This window comes from Anabrus simplex, chromosome 1 (genome assembly GCF_040414725.1).
Source record: "Anabrus simplex isolate iqAnaSimp1 chromosome 1, ASM4041472v1, whole genome shotgun sequence".
In the NCBI taxonomy this organism is placed as follows: domain Eukaryota; kingdom Metazoa; phylum Arthropoda; class Insecta; order Orthoptera; family Tettigoniidae; genus Anabrus; species Anabrus simplex.
The window spans coordinates 289888984-289906744 of record NC_090265.1 but is presented as its reverse complement, the minus strand read 5'-3'; the positions used below and the strand labels follow the sequence as shown (position 1 = coordinate 289906744).

Below are 17761 nucleotides of genomic sequence, written 5' to 3'. Positions count from 1 at the left end.
CCCGGTAAATTAGTGTTGTAACATTACAATTTAGCAACACAAACTGTAATTTGTATTGAAAAGGTGGATGAAAACAAATTGTTAGTATATCAATTGGCTTTGTGTCGCACCGACGCAGATAGGTCTTATGGCAACAATGGAACAGGAAACTGCTAGGAGTGGGAAGTGGCCGTGGCCTTAACTAAATAACTAACTAACTAACTAACTAACTAACTAACTAACTAACTAAATATTATGTATCTGGGGAAATAATATTATTTAAACAAAGTTGCTCTCCAACTGTATATTCAGTGTGCTTTTAATATATCATTTTTCTGTCTCAAAAAAAAAAAACTACAGGATATTATCGGAATTTGACTACGAATGGTGTACCTGTAGTGGAGCCATGCAATGTTGCTAAATATACTGTAAACCATGTTTTGGGTCATCAACCTCAAAATAAAGTGGCATCTGGCATACAGTTTGCAAATTATTGGATGTTGCAGAATTGTGGAATAGTGTTCGTTCATAAGACGTATGCTCACTATCCTTAAAAACTACCTTTCGAATCGACCATTCTGAAATAATATTGAAGATTTAAATTTGTATCGAGGTATAGCTTTAGAGAACATTTACAAACTTCACTCTAAAATCTTAACAAGACTCTCCAATTTAACAGAAGAATTTCTTTCCAAAATAAAATTTGGTTTTAGAAAAGGCAGAGGAACATTACATTCAGTCCGCCTCTTACTGGAAAATATACAGGACACTATAAAACTCCCATCTCGAAAATTCTATGCAATTTTCATTGATTTTACAAAGGCCTTTGATTTACTAGATAGGTCAATCATAAAGTCAAAGTTGGAAAACAAGATAGGACATGAGAACCTGATGACAGCCTCAATAAAAGTCTTCTCCAAAAGAAGTATGTTCAAACTAGAGATGGTATAATGTCAGCATCACCCAGTGTTCAAACAAACTGTGTCTTACAAGGTGGTCCGATACTCTTATTCATACTGGCAACAGCAGACATAAGAGACATTGTGAAACAAAATTCAGTATCAATATATCTATATGCAGACAACACTGTATTCAGCTCCCATGACAGACAGGCTCTTCAAGATAGGCTACTTTGAACAGGTTACATTCCTGGCTTGAAGAAAATCAAATGATTTGAAATTAAAACAAGACTGTTCAAATGGTATTCAGGAAAGGTGGAAGAATATCTGAAAATGACAAACAATTTCTATAGATCAAACGAACTAAAAGCAGTAAATTCCTTCAGACACCCGGGTATCTCCCTACAACTGACTGGTTCATCATTCCGAATTCACATAAGAGAAAGAGCAGCTGCAACCATTAGAGGTATTTACGATATAAAAGATCCGACTAAGACAGCTCTTCAAACTGCCATGAAACTTTTCTATACGAAGATATTGCCAGTGCTGGCGTATGGCATAGAACTTATCTGGGAAGAGCTAACAGTGTCCGATCTTTCCACTATTGAAGGTGATAAAGCCAGATTTCTTAAAAGGGTCTTGGGTGTCTCCAAGACAACCCTATCAAGATCGACTTACTAGCTCACCAACAAATGTTTCCTTATAGAAGACCCAAGACTAAGACTACACCTGCCATCTACTCCTCAGGAAGTTACCCTACTAAAGAATAGAATCCAAAAGAGAAATGAAATTTGGTTGGATTTCTACAGTACAGATGCAATGATTGATCTAACTGAATGGAAGCTAACCTAGACTTTCGCAGCGCTGTGACCAGATTGGCTGTTCATGGATTTCACCACATCTTATGTACACGACAAGGTTATCATGAACCAACACCGCAATGTGTATGCAAATTGTGCTACAGGATATGTGAACGTTACCATTTTAGCATGTGCACTAGAACAAAACCATTAATGGAATACAGTAAAGAACAGTAGTATAATTCATATTATGTTTGCGCATTTTATATTGATAAAATGAAATAACGTAGCGGTTAGGGAAGTAGATATGAAGTCTGCCACTTGAGCGACAGCACTAAATACTGACTGATCGACTGGCATGCCTTCAAAGTGGCCAAATTTCGTGATATTAAAACTGCAGTACTCTCATTAAACGTAATAACACAGCATATGTTATTTAGTTCATTTTCCGGGTTGAACCGGGTTGTTGTTTTCTGTACATTACGTACAGTTTGCCGACGTTTCGAATATATTGCAGTAGTATTTGTACAGAAAACACTGTTCAAACCGGAAAATAAACTAAATACCGTAGTTCTACACACCGCGGAAGCTTCGTCTAAAATACAATATCTGTACTTAATGACCATGAAAGAGAACAAAAATCTCGTCAATTGATAAAAGGATAACTTCTTCTAATAACCCACAGTGCCTCCGAAAATCATAAACATGTATATAGTTACGGGACGTAAAGCAAAAAACATTACTAATAACCCAAACATAATGAAAACCAATTTGCAATACTCACTCTCATATACGACATCCGGTGAATGTTGTGCCATTGTGCTAGGGATAATTCACAGAATATATTTCAATTCTCGTACGCACCGTCCGCCATCAAATTGACAGACACATACTTTTTCACTTCAAAATTTCACTCTCGCTCTAAACAACTGCGATATTCTTGATTTTGAGTTATATCAAAACGGCGGCAAAATATACATGTGTGCCAACATTATTTCCGCCGGTTGTGCCAACAAAATTTGTCATGCAATGGCTCATAGAATCGTCACAAAAACTGTAATATTTGACTATCAAAATAAGCTAGTATTTACATCAGGGGTGTTTATTTTCAGATTATAAGTGGAATAAAATTATAGTTATCTGCTGTAAATCCATAAACAGTCTATTGATTGAGCAGTATACATATTCTCTTCAGTCATAGAAGCGCGTATGAGTGTTACGCCGATTCTCTTACTATTTTCAAAATATTTTAAAATAAAAATAAACCTCATTGCAAACAATCATATTAGAAAATCTAAGGTACTTTTGAAAAATAATTATATATCCTTTAAGTATTGTTTTGACTTTGTTAGTGGAGTCTCAACCAATCAGCCAATGGTGTTATTTATCTCTCTACCGATTGGCCAGGACAATTGTCGTCATTTGATTTCAAATGGGAACTACAACGTTTATGCATTTCTGAATTTGTTTGTATGCCACAGTTCTTATCATATTTCACACTATTCTGGTCAGAACTCGTTCCTGCAGCGAATTAAAGTGTATTTCGACCATAGTTCAGCAATGGATATTCGCACAAGAGCGGCGATTGCTGTAAGTATCCATTGGTTATCTGTCAACTTTATGTACATGTGTTCAAGTACAGTCCATCCATTTTCTTTATTCATATTTATTTACTTGCGGAGATATATATCCTTGATAAAACCTTTTATTAGATTTGCACGATACTTGTAGAGTATATATATTGAGATAATCTGGGGGCTTTTTGTAGTACTTTTGTCATTTAAATAGAAAGATTGGAACTTTAGTTCAATCGGCAGCAGTAAAAAATGTGTATTTAACCTGTCAGCATGTTGGTTGAACTTTTTAGGGGTGGAACGTTTCTTCTATGCACAGTGGAGAATGTTACTTCTTTTTCCCCCTCGGTTTTAATTTTTCGCATGTGTGTGATTCGCATGTTATTTGATGTTGCCCATTCGCACGACCTGCTCAGACTAACCAGTTTAATAAGTTACCTATGGTATTAATTGGAGCTAATGAAAGGGTCCACTTCATACTTAATTAGACCTATGTTTGTGCGTTTTAACTGATCTATGTCTAAATGGTGATGTTTGATTATAATAAAGGAAGTACACTCGGTGATTTGACTGCCTAGTTTTTACGTAGTACTCCTAACATGGTACCACTGAAATGTGCACTAATGTGCATCCGTTTTACAATACTGATGGTCCAATAAAGATTTTCCTATAAAGCATTCTCTAAAATATTGTCCAGACCACCTGTTACATTACACACTTGCACAGATGGTTCATAGCAACCGTGTTAGGTGCATAGTTTGTGGTGGATGTCTTGAATAGGCATCCTGTTCGCAACACTCGTTTCTTTGTTTGGTCCAGTCCAACTTCAATATACCATACCAACTGTTCGGAAGAATGCCAGGTCACTTTCTGCCGGCTTTCTGTCTCATCTCTGGAGGAATTCTTTTTCTTGTCATGTGGGTAGGCAGTTGCAGTGAATGTTTAAGTCTTCTACAAAGAATGATTTTGCAGCTAGCTGATATGTAGTCTTGAATATAATATTAACAGACTACATTTAAAATGAATTTCTGAAACTTCTTCAGTTACCAGTATGACTTGTAACTCCAGCTAGTGCTGTAGTTACATGTTAGAACTGATTCTAACAAATACCAATATGCAGCTCCACTTCATTCTACTGCAAGTTAACTCAAGTTCTAAGCAGTCCCTTTGATGCCGTATGTTATAAACGCAGCTCTCATTACCCACCAGGTTCAGAACGAGAGCTGCGATCGAGGTGGGGGGGAAGTATTCATACGCGTAAGGGTATTTTCCTCAGGGCAGAAGTTCAGAACCGCACAATCAAGCCCTACGTGAGCGAGAGAGAAAGAAATGATAGTGCAATTGCGCCTAGATGCGTGTGCTGGAAAATGTAACCTATCCTGAACTTTTGCCAAGAATTCATTCGAACACTTCAAAGAAACTGAATTTTAGATGTGTGAAACGTGTTTGTAAATATTACTTGATGATGGTACTATCCTCGAGCAATTGCAGTAGAAAATTGGCATGCAAATATATCTGATGTAGCATAGAAGAGGATGGGTGCAAAATGTTCGTATGAGTTTTAGAAGAATTTTACTAGCTTGTAGAATCAAAGCTACAGTACAATAATTAGAGCAGTACCTGGCATCTCCTTTCTTGGGCAATGGAATAAAGATTTATCTTTTCCATCCACTTGGCCAGGTGGTAGTTTGCCACATCTGGCACAAAGCAGTGATAGCTGCCAAAGGGACGGGCTTCAGTAGTTCAGCTGGGATACAATCTAAACCAGGAGCTTTATTATCTGGTTACCAATATTTGCAAAAGTAATGTCAGACCTTGTACTAAACTATAGTCGCATCAACTCAAGTCCTAAGTGGCCCCTTTGATGTTATACCTATAATTATCCGAAGAACTGAGGAAAATATCCTTCCACATAAGGATATGGGGATCTGGAAGAAAAGTAGAGATGACACAAAAATGTTCGTGTTAAACTGTAGAAGTATCGTAAAGAAAGGCATAGAATTATGTAATTTAATAGATATATATATACTTGCCAGATATTGTAATGGGAGATGAATCATTGCTGAGAAATTGTATAATGGATGTAGAAATTCTCACAGAACTGGAGTGTATCGTGTAGATAGGTAGGAATGGTAGGAGGGGAGATTATTCATTCTGGTGAAAGAAGAATTTGTAAGCTACGAAAAAGTTGAAGATGACAAAATGAAATTCTAGGTGTAAAGCTCATCTATAAAGGTAGTAGGCAACGTGATGTCTTTGGAGTGTGATGTCATCCATTCAGTCGAATCCGACCATCGGCGATTCTATGAATTAACGATCCTAGTTGTCCTGTTCCACACTGCCTCCTTTAATTGTTCCAGAGTGAAGGTCGTCTGTTACAATGGTGTCTGACCAAGGAGTCCTCTGTCGACCCGATCTTGTACCGCTGATCACTCCCAGCATGATTACTTCTTCCAATGCATCTGATCACATAATCTGACCAAAGTATGCTAGTCTCAGCTTCGTAATGTTGCCAACCAATGACATACAGAGCTTGATGTGCTCTAAAATGGCCTTATTGGTGATTTTTGCAGTCCATAGTATTCATATGATACTTCGCCAACAGCAGTGCTCAAGGTGCTTGCTTTACTGTATGGTGGTGTTTTCCCTGTGGAATTATCGAACAGTATATTTGGGAAGACAATGAGGGTGAGGCTGTGACATCGTCTGCTTCGTCTACCGAAACATCCGCAGAATTTTGTCTAACATCTTCAAAAAGTCTCTGGTGAAATCTGTCCTGTCTTGCTAGTACTTTGTTCCATGTGTCTTTTCAACACTTTCAAGAAGTGTATTTATTCTTTCTTGTTCTTTCTAATCCATTTTGAAGTCCAAGGTACAATCCGCTAACTGAAAACAATGAAAATATAGGAATAAGCAGTAAAATAAATGTTGGAAACTCGGTACGACACAGGGCGCGCGCGGTTGAAAACACCGCTAATTTACAGTTTAAATCGCCGCATCAACACGATCATGTCGATCTTCCTTTATTCTGCCTGTTTCAGCGTCCAGCTATCACATCCATACACGAACAGTGGGAATATAATCACATTGACTAATCTGTACTTTGTAGCCCAACTGATATTCTGCTCTTCAAAATCAACGTTGCATATCGTCTTCCGCGATCAAAGTCGGGAACTGCAACTCTCACTGTACGCTGATCCACTGGTGGCAAATGTCGATCTGAGCACTGCTGCATTCTTTGTGCTTGAAGCTCGTGTACGCCTCAGTTCTGTGTTTTTTAATAGCATGAATACTCTTCTAAATCAGGCAGTATTCATTATTGTCGGGAACATATTCTTCCTCTCTGTTCGCAACCTCTGTTCCTGTTGGTATGTTATCCTCTTGCATTGGAGAAAGGAAAGGGAAATGTAGAGTAGAGGATTGGAAAAAACGGGTGAAAGAGGGTCATGGGAGGGAGAAAAAGGAGGAAGTAGAATGAAGATTATAGAACTTTGCTTCTTCTTTCCACTTAGTATTTAGAGAGAAACACAAATAGAATGTACCAGATTAGATTAGATAGATGACTATGCACATGCTGAAGTGGGTTTTTTAAGGAAGTATGGAGGAGTGAGCTTAATATGTCCAGTTCTGAGAAGAATATAATAAGTATTAACATATTTACTCATGTATTACACCCCCCCCCCCTTCCCCTCTTGGCTTTTAGAGACGAAGAAAATGGAAAAAAAAAATCTGGCATACAAGACCCCCATCCTCTACGTAATTGGTCAGAGAAGAGATTGTTTCGAAGCAGGTACAAGCCTTACTGCAGCTCTGATGACATCTCACAAATTTGTGAATAGTTTTGTCCGTACAACCCGCGCAATGAAAACGCGCCAGTCATTCAGCACATCTCTTTTTCATAGTTAAGAGATGTCCTGCCTCCGTAGCGTAGGCCTACTGCAGCTCTGATGTCGCACAAATTGGTGAATAATTTCGTGTCCGACCCGCACATTGCAAGCACACATTAGTATGTATAAATGTCTGTAGTTAAAATGTATATTCACTAAGAGTCCCTTTAATCCGAAAGTCCGGTTAATCCGAACTGAAAAATTCAATTTTTTAAATTAATTTATTTAATTTTTTTTATTGAAATGAAAGAACATATTACAGAATGAAGATTTATTTGCATTTTATTAGTCATACTTTACTAGAATAACTAATGTAAACATACTGTAGTTACACATAAACCATCAATCACTAGTTGTTTATCTTTACAAAGTCTTTAAGTTTCTTTTACCATATTCTCCCTTTTTTCGTCCAGATAGGTCTACATAAAAGTATTTCCCAACCAGCTTTTCAGGAGTTCTTGCAGTTGCGATGTAATTTTTTTTTTATCGTGGGATCCGAAGAGAACTTCGATGCGTTGACACGGCTACTCATTTTCAACCTAGCGCTTTTTTTTTTTTTTTTTTTTTTTCACCTCCTCGTGGGGTATCTCCTTCCGACTCATCTGTGATGGCATTCAGCATTGAAAATCTTGGCTATAATACCTCATTCTGCTATGATACTTATAAATAATCACGTGGGATGTTCTTAAACTAATATTATTTATTAACAAATATCTATAGAAATACGTGAACATTAAAACCAGAAGAGAAAAATATTTCCAAATGGTTATTCTACAAGTACGTATTGCTGATCAGCTGATCTACATTAATCCAAGAGCGAAAGGAAAAAAAACTTTCTTACTGTCATCTTCAGTGTATGGTTATTCAACTTAAACTCTTTACTTTTCTTACACCTCATAAGTAATGTCTCGGCATAGCGTACCCTTTTAAACACGTCCTACTTGAAAATAGAAATATTTCTTATGATATTTACAGTGACTTCGAGTCATATGATCCAACGTAAGTGCCTTATAAATGATATAACTTCAAATATACAATCATTCGACCAGGAATGCTACCTGCCAAGAAAAGTACTGAAGGCCCTGCATGAACTAAAAACGAACAAGAAGAACCTTACACTCTATCAGATATACAACAGAAAGAGAAGTCTCTACAAAACGCTCACGCAGTAAAAGAAAACGATATACTTGGAGGAAGAAGGTAAAGAGAAGTAGAAGAGGCAAAGAAATACCCATTTCTCACTCTACGTCCCAGGAAGCAAACAGACACGCTATATAAACATGGAAGATGGATGACACACTTTAGCAATATACTCAACAAAGAATAACAAACATCCCAGAAAATTATCAAAGTACCAATATACTAGCACCAACAGAATGGACTCCGCTGACAACAAATGAAGTCCAAAACATCATCTCAAGCGCAAAGAAAAACAAAGCTGCAGGACCAGACAACATATACAGTGAGTACATAAGACACTGCTCATCTTCTACTGCCTACATGGACAAACTTATACAATAAATGCATTGAGATGGCCTCAGTACCGGCGAGATGGAGACATTCAACTATTAAAGTAGCCTACTCTATAAAGGAAATGGTGACCCATGTGACACAAACGCATACAGAGGCATCGCTATGGAGAACATACCGTTCAAGATATTCACAAAAACAATAGTGGTGAGAGTCAGACAAGAAATAGATGAGAATCTACCAGAAAATCAATTCGGATTCAGGAAAGGAAGATCAGCTGTTAACGCCATACAATTACTACTCAATAACATATGGAAAGTCCTTGAAAAAAGAGAAGTTTTACGTTGTGTTTAGACTTCACAAAAGCGTTCGACCTCATAAATCGGGAACTTGTGACGCAGAAGCTGGAAGAAGCCCTCAACAGAAACAGTGTGGACTAAAACTATAAAAACGATACAATGGAACAAAATAAGAATCTCTGACAATATCTCAGAACCGATAGTTCAAATGAACGGGATATTACAGGGTGACCCCAATTAGCCCGTTAATTTTCATCCTGGCAGCAGAAAAAATGAGAATAACCCATAAGGAAGATGTAGTATCGTACACCTATGCCGATGATATAGTGATCGAATCAAGTGACATCACGAAACTACAAAACGTGATAAATGATATGGAGGAACGGTGCTACAAACATAAGTTTGAAATTAATACATCAAATACAAAAATGATGGTATTTAGGCAAGGAGGAAAGATCCCAGCAATGGCAGAAATCTTCATAAAGAGGCAGAAAGTAGCCATAGTAAACGACTTCAAGTACCTTGGCATTACTCTGCAAACAAGTGCCAAATGCTTTACAAAGCATGTAACAGAAAGCAATACAGGTGGTACGGGCAATGCACGAAATCAACTACATCAGAACACTCGGCCTAAAGATGGCGATGGCACTATTTAGATAAAAAATCATGCCTATACTAACATATGGGATAGAAATATGGCCGTACCTCACAGAAAAGAACCTATCCTCTCTAGAAAGATTAAAGGCTCTATACATAAAATGAGCGATCGGAGTATCCAAGACAGGATCAAGACTCGTCTACCTCCTAGCTCCAGAATCCTTCCTCATTGAAGATTTCAGAACACACCTGGCCCTACCCAACACCAGAGCATCAGAAAATGTCCTAGCAACACTCAACAAAAAGAGAGGACATTCCTTCAGAATTTTTTGGAACTGGGGCCATGATAGACTGGACATGGACAACATCCAACTTCGAGATGAGGCACGTGTTCACAGGACTGGCAGTACATGATTTCCACCATCTGATTTGTACCAACACATCATACCATGAACTGACAGACATGTAAGTGCAAACTATGTGCATACATGTGTGAACGTTACCACGTAGAACTCTGCATCAAAAGAACAAAAACAATTAAAGAATGTGCAATCCAAGGCGCAAGTGTGCGAGTACAGTGTATATAAATGTATTATTTTCTCTTTCTGTATGGCTGTTTGGCAGCAATAAATGTTATTAGGCCTGAATATACAGTCTTCCTGAACTGGATTTCAACTAACATTCATTCTTAATTATCAATCTAATCTGAATCGGGATATCATCATGGACTTTATTATTTATGCTTCGGAAAATGGGATAAGTTCCTTGTAACGTGCAGCTCAAATTACGCTGCTAAAAATCTGCTATATTTAATTTCAATATTATACCTACATGTCATACTTTCAATATATATGCATAACATTAACAAACTAAAATATCACATCTACCTCATTTACTGCCTGTGTGCTGTTAAGAAGCATTAAAACTTTCAATAACCTAAGATGTCTTACATTACATCTCATATTCTCTAGTATACCACTAGCCTAAGTCATTTCGTAGATCTCAACTCTGATTTGGTTCATCGTGAAGATTACAGCTCCGTACAAGGTGATTATCATAATAACGTAGTATAACATTATTTATTTACAGTATTGAGGTTACCAGGTGACTACAATCCAATATATTAACTCATATTTCATCTTGAGTACGTTGGAATTGTGATGGGATCCCTATTCTCTAAGACAGTAACCTTTCTGATATATTCTTGGATAACTATGATCCTATTTGACCTGTATTACTACTTAACGTATTCCATTTCTTCTTAATTATGACGACTTATACCTCTTGACGTACTTCATATTCCATATTTCACTTCATTCAATTCTACCTTAAAAATATTGCACTTCATATCATATTTCTTCTTAACATCAACTCAACGTTGCAAAATATTTCCCTCGGCGTATCATTTGCTTCTATTTTCCTTCATAATAACATGTATCCATCTCTTCTTAATAGCTTATAACCTTTATCCTATCTGATATCGTTAGTCTGACATAAACAGTCTTATTTAATACAACGTATAACCTCTATGATACTCTTTACAGACATCAACATTAACCTAGGCTATGATTTGGGAACTACAGCCGTTCTCACAATGCTCTTCTACGTTATCAAATCTTTCATTTATACTACGGTCACTTCTTACTTCATTATACATGGACTACCACATATGTTAATCGTGAGAGCGAGGCATTACAAGTTATAAATCTCATTTTTCAACCTATTGGAGTTCAGAGTAATAATTATATTTATAATATATTTGAAGAACCACCTTTCCAATACACAAATCCTTATGTTTAGGATGAAACCGTTAAATCACAAATTGGACATGTCTCGCTCAATCTTAGTGAGCATCATCAGCAATAGAAAACCTAAAACATTGGTAGGTCAAGGCCCTGATCCTGGTGTATACCACAAAAGAATGTCTAAGATACATTAGTAAAATGTATGAATTTAACACTTTAAAAATAATCAATAAGATTATTTATGTCTATTAAAACAAAAATTAATCATTCAAATTGTTTAAAATGTAAAACGGAATGGATGGCATAAATGTTAAAAATTGTATATGGTAATTAGATGTTCTTAAAAATCGTTGTCCAATATATCTACGTCGATTGCACTAAACTGTTTATTATTAAACCAGTTTTTCATATCTGGGTGAGCTCTTATTATTAACTATGTTGCTGTTTTTTTTTTTTAAATAAACATGATGAGAAACTCCAAAAATCACACATAATGGTTGAAAAACGAAGTCCATTAGTAATAAAACATCATGTAGATCGGCGTAAATTAGCCCTTATGGGATTCCTTGCGCTGTAATTTCAGCCATTATTTTGTGCAGTAATGTGTTGATTGTTCTCCTAACGGAGAATTATTGATCTAGTATGTGAAATTAAATTGGATGTATCCTGTAAAAGAAAAAAGAGGGGGGGGGATATGAGTGTCATCTATTGGAAATTTAAGGAATGTAGCACTATAAGGAGATAACAGAAAGCGCTTATCCATGTGTGAACTGGTCCCTTAGTTGTTTATTGAGGTTTAATGGTAACTGGCTTACTGCTGCGTGTGTTGTACGAATGTGGTCGTGGGGACGGTAAGGGGAAGGGAGGCGGGGCATTACGCAAGTTGTCGGCCAATAGGGAGGATGCGGTGGTAGGAAGCGTTGTGGGTGTGGCTACTATTGCTGCTGTTGCTACGGGAGGATTGAAAGTATGTTTATAATGAAAAATCTTCTTGAAATTATTAGCATTAATTCTGAATTTAGCAATAATTTGGGGATTTGCTCAATTATGGGGCTGTTAATGTCTGAGACTTCATTTAAATTACTATTTTTATTAAAGTATTGGTACAAAGAAATGTAAACATTTTCATAACCGGTCATTAAACTGCTTTTATTTACGTATTTTGAGTATTTGCTTATCTTGATCGATAGTACTGAAATTATGCCCTGTGTCCCTCATATGAATACTCATAGCGGAATGCTTTCTGTGTTTCAGGGCATTATAATGTTCTAAATACCTTATTCTAAAACTGCGGCCAGTTTGCCCTATATAAGAAAAATTGCACTGTGTGCATTTAAGTCTATATATTCCAGAGTTTGAGAATTTGTCGTAAATTGTATTGAGGGAATTGGAATTGAAAAAGATATTACGGTTGGTGTTACAGGTTCGGTATGCAACGTTAATATTATGCTTATTTAATGGTTTAGTGACTTGTGAATAGCTGGGTTGGTAAAAGTAAAAATAGCGAAATTTTTTTGTTTTTTTGGGAATTAGCGTAGTTGAACTCTTTAATCTAATTTTACCTATGATTCTGGTGATCATATCAGGTTTAAAACCATTTGTCATGGCTAGTTCTTTGATGAAACATATTTCTTTTTCTCGATTAGCTTCAGAAAGGGGAATGTTCATGGCCCTGTGAATCAAGCTGTAAAATGTTGCTTGCTTATGGGAGTGAGGGTGCAAGGATTCGTTTTTTATTGTTAATAGGGGCGGCAGATGGTTTCCTGTAAATTTGGTAAATGAACTTATCTTTATCTCTAGTCAAAGTTAAGTCTAGAAAGTTTAAGGAGTTGTTGATCTCGTCCTCTTTAGAAAAAAGTGAATACTAGGATTAAGGTTGGTAAGAATCCTGAGTACGTTGTCACTATTATTCAATTGTTTATCTATGATTATGAATGTATCGTCCACAAATCTCGTCCATAAAGATGTTGGCAAGAATGCCGGAAATTGGGTGCCCATTGCTAATCCTTTTTGATGATATATTTTATTATTAAATGTGAAATAGTTATTAAGTGCAAATTTCAATAAATTAATAAAATTGTCTATTTCGTATCTGCTTAGATTGTTTTGATTCATAAGGTTAGATTTTAAGATATTAATTGTATCAAATATGGGTATGTTCGAATACATGTTAGTGATATCATAAGATACCATAACGTGATTATCTGTTAGTTTGAATATGGACAATTTGTTGCAGAAATCCAGGGAATTCTTTATGTAGGCTTTATTGTTGAATTTATAATGCTTGTACAGGAAACAATGCGAAAATTTTGAAATGTTATATGTGGGACTATTTCTACAATTTATAATGGGGCGCATTGGAATCCCTTGTTTATGTATTTTTGGTAAAGCTCTGGCTGTGGGTAATTTAGGATTCATTATGGTAAGTTTTTGTTGTTCGTACTCTTGTAAAAGAAAAGATTTCTTTAACAGATTCTTAAGGTCTCTTTGGATTTTTAACGTGGGGTCTTTTTCCACTATATTATAGGTTTCAGCGGAAAAGAAGTTTTCGGTTTTACTAATGTATTCATCTTTATTCATTAGTACTGTCGTGGGACCTTTGTCTGCTTTTGTGACTGATATTGTTGCTATTGATTTTACATTTAAGTTTGGTTATCTGTTTGTTAAAGTTTGATATTGATTTGGAATTCAATTCTTTAACTAAAGAGGGGAGATTCTTCTTTACTTCGTATTTCACGTCATTTCGATGTTCAATTGGGAGTTTTAAAATACTAGACTCAGCCTCGGCAATATTGGTAATGAGGTCGTCAGACTTATTGGAGTTGGGCCAGTTGAATTTCATGCCTTTATTCAAGAGGTCCATTTCACTGCTGGAGAGCGTGGTATTAGATAGATTGACCGTGGAGGGAATGTTGTTTAACTGGGGCGCATGCGAGTTATTCATTCTGTGAGAGTTGACGGATTGTTTGTGAATCTGAGATTTTTAGTTTTTTTCTCCAAAACTAATTGCTTATTGCTCATTGCAGCTGATACTTTTTCATTAACGAATTTACAATAGGAGTCCCATTCTAATGGAGGTATGCTCGAAGAAATCTCTAAATGCGCATTATAGAGTTGTACATTCAAAAATGCCTTTTTCTTGTAGTGTAATTTGATTTCGTTTTTCAACCAAATGTCATTTACTTTCTTTTGAGTATTCAGCAAACTGGAAGAAAAATTATTTTTCCTTTGTGAGCTTAAGAATTTTGGGATTAGATTATTCTTTAGACATTCTTTTAGAAATATGTCCCTAGATATTTTATTGACCTTCACCTTGAGATTAAGAAATCTATTCTTCGAGTTTGCCTGGTTGGCTGTAACATTACAATTTATAAATCTCATTTTTCAACCGCATTGGAGTTCAGAGTAATAAATTATTATATTTATATTTGAAGAACCACCTTTCCAATACACAAATCCAATACACAATACACACATGACGTTTTGTTACCAGTGGACTTCGTTTTTCAACCATTATGTGTGATTTTTGGCATTTCTCATCATGTTTATTTTTTAAAAAACAGCAACATAGTTTATAATGAGAGCTCACCCAGATATGAAAAACTGGTTTTATCATAAACAGTTTAGTGCAATCGACGTAGATATGATGGACAACGATTTTTAAGAACATCTAATTACCATATACTATTTTTAACATTTAAGCCATCCATTCCGTTTTACAGTTTAAACAATTTGAATGATTAATTTTTGTTTTAATAGACATAAATAATCTTATTGATTATTTTTAAAGTGTTAAATTCATACATTTTACCAATGTATTTTAGACATTCTTTTGTGGTATACACCAGGATCAGGGCCCTGACCTGCCAATGTTTTAGGTTTTCTATTGCTGATGATGCTCACTAAGATTGAGCGAAACATGTCCAATTTGTGATTTAACGGTTTCATCCTAAACATAAGGATTTGTGTATTGGAAAGGTGGTTCTTCAAATATATTATAAATATAATAATTTATTAAGAGCTAGGCATGTCATAGTTGATTTCGTTGATCACAACAGGCACATAGATTATTTCACACTTTCAAAAGAAACATAATTAACTCTACTAAACTACATAAATATCTTAAAATAACAAGGAACTTATCTCATTTCTTCAGCGGCGTTGGGATGGACCAGACTGCATCATTACTGCCAGTTAATCTCGGGACTGGCAGCGGCTCGGCTGTTGTCATCTTGGCTCTCAGCTCATCCTAGGTTAGGTCAGGCGGCTCAGAGTAATCCATAATTTAATCCGGCCAATAATTTTTTATATGATTATCTTCTCAACTAGCTTCGTAATTAACAGTATAGATTCATTGCTTTCTACAGGATATTTTATAGTTGATCTTCAATTTTGCTTTTTCGCTTCTCCGTGTGGCGATTGCGTAGGCGTAAAATGTTCTACTCTTCACCCAGTTGTATTTTTCGTCGGAAAGCGTGTTCTTACTTCTTCTCTGCTACTGGATATCACAAATTTGGCTAACTCTGCTTCTTAATGCATTTCCACATCTGTATTTCCTCTTCTTTCTAATGTATTGCAAGATCTTTTTATTATCTGGGCTGAGTTAGGTGTGAACACTTGGATTGCCGAAAAAGTAGTTATCCATTTTTTTTTTTTTTTTCCGCCTTAACAATTACCAATGTTTTTATGTATTATGCTATCCTGCTAATCTGGATTTCTATGACCTTGCATGCTTATTTACTCTGTTTGATGCCACCGCTGGCCATTGTACACTTAAGAAAATGGAAATTGCAACACTATGAAGGCATTGATCGTTTGTGTTGATTTTCAAGATATGGAACGATGCCATGTAGGTATGTAAACGATCAAAGTTTCAGACCCATTGGGTTGTTGCTATAGGTCTCCCTACGTGATTGGTTGCGGAGGAATCAATTCCAGTATACGGACTCTGGTGCAGCGTAGTTGACTTGCAGTCTGTGCAGTGAAGTGTTCCCCGTCAAACATGCCTCGACGACAAAGAAGAGCACGCTATCAACAACTGTCGCCATTTGAGAGGGCTCAGATAATTGGGCTGTGTGAAGCTGGATTATCGCTAAGGACTGTCGCTGCACGGTACGTGTATGGCAACAGTGGTCAAATGAAGGTACCCACACTCGTAGACCTGGCACAAGCCCAGCGCGACAGACAACTGTGAGAGAGGATCGCCGCATCATTCGGATGGCCCGGATGGAATCCCATGCAACAGCAGCGCAAATTCGAGCAGTTGTGGCACCCCACGTTACACAATAAACAGTTGGTAATCACCTGCGTGCAGCTGGCTTACGAGCCTGTGTCCGTGCAGAAGGTGTTCCATTGACCCCACAACAGCGACGTGTAAGGCTGGCCTTGTGTCGAGAAAGATCGACGTGGGTCGACGAATGGCATAGGGTCATCTTTAGTGATGAATCGCGCTTCTGTCTTGCCCACAGTGATCGCCGGAATCGTGTGCGCCGACGTACCAGGGAGAGGGGCCGCCCAGATCTCATTGTCGAGAGGCACACAGGGCCAAAACCAAGCATTATAGTCTGGGGTGCTTATTGGCTTTAATGTGAAATCACAATTAGTGCTTGTTGAGGGCACTATGAATGCTCGACAGTATATTGATAGGGTACTCAATCCAGTGGTTGTCCCTATGTTGTAATATAGATAAGAAAAGGATCCACCTTATCAATACCAATTTTACTTATATAAGATTAACTTACAGGACCGGTTTTGACTTTTTGAACAGTCATCATCAGCTGTACATTGGTACCTTTACATAAGTCAAATATTGGTTGAAGTGCCTTTCCAAATGGAGAAGTTGTGGGGGAAGCACTATGTCCAAGCATTCAAATTTGGCATGTTTAAGAGTAAAAATTGTTTATATGGTACAATCTAGATAGTTGAAAGTGAGTTTGTTTTTAGGCCTAAAATTCATGTAAATTAGCTAATTTTTAAAAAGTACAGGTATATTAAACACTCTAAAATGCATAACACATGTTAAATCACATATTAAAATATACAGTGAGAGTTAAAATCCTTTATAATGGCTCAGATCCCTTCATTGGAATGGATTTATATGTCTTGTATGTCTATATTCTTGTTTGAGTCCAGTGTAGATGAAGAATGTCAGTGCTTGAGTTCATGGGCAGTGCTCTCGTGGGGGTTCTACTATATATTAAGATATATCCACTTGTACAGGGTTATTCTAAATGATTGTCGGGGTTTCGTGAATTCTTTTTTTTAAACGTGGAAGACGTTCCATTTTTATTGTTGCAGTAACGGTTAGACACTCTCAAAGTTTTGTTTCGCATCAACTGTAGTACACAAGTTACCTCCAGAGGCAGTATTAGCAGTCTTTAACAAAATGGCGGTTAGCGATAAGGAGAAACCTTTTGGACTCTTGAATTTCATCAACACCGATCCGTTACCAGAGTCCAGCGCCATAAACAGGAAGGAGCCTCCTTCCGACATCTCTATTCACAGATGGTAC

The 17761-nt window shown here is 36.7% G+C and overlaps 2 protein-coding genes across 2 annotated transcripts in view; one reads left to right on the top strand and one right to left on the bottom strand.

Moving 5' to 3' along the window:
• LOC136864220 (ras GTPase-activating-like protein IQGAP1) overlaps positions 1-2626 on the bottom strand; it is a 565781-nt gene extending 563155 nt beyond the window's left edge. The window contains exon 1 of the mRNA XM_068226153.1: positions 2463-2626. Within this exon, the coding sequence (XP_068082254.1) occupies positions 2463-2496 (34 nt within the window). The 5' untranslated portion in view covers positions 2497-2626. The remainder of the gene's footprint in view (positions 1-2462) is intronic.
• A 464-nt stretch (positions 2627-3090) lies between these two features.
• CycB (Cyclin B) overlaps positions 3091-17761 on the top strand; it is a 150640-nt gene continuing 135969 nt past the window's right edge. The window contains exon 1 of the mRNA XM_067134788.2: positions 3091-3268. Within this exon, the coding sequence (XP_066990889.1) occupies positions 3239-3268 (30 nt within the window). The 5' untranslated portion in view covers positions 3091-3238. The remainder of the gene's footprint in view (positions 3269-17761) is intronic.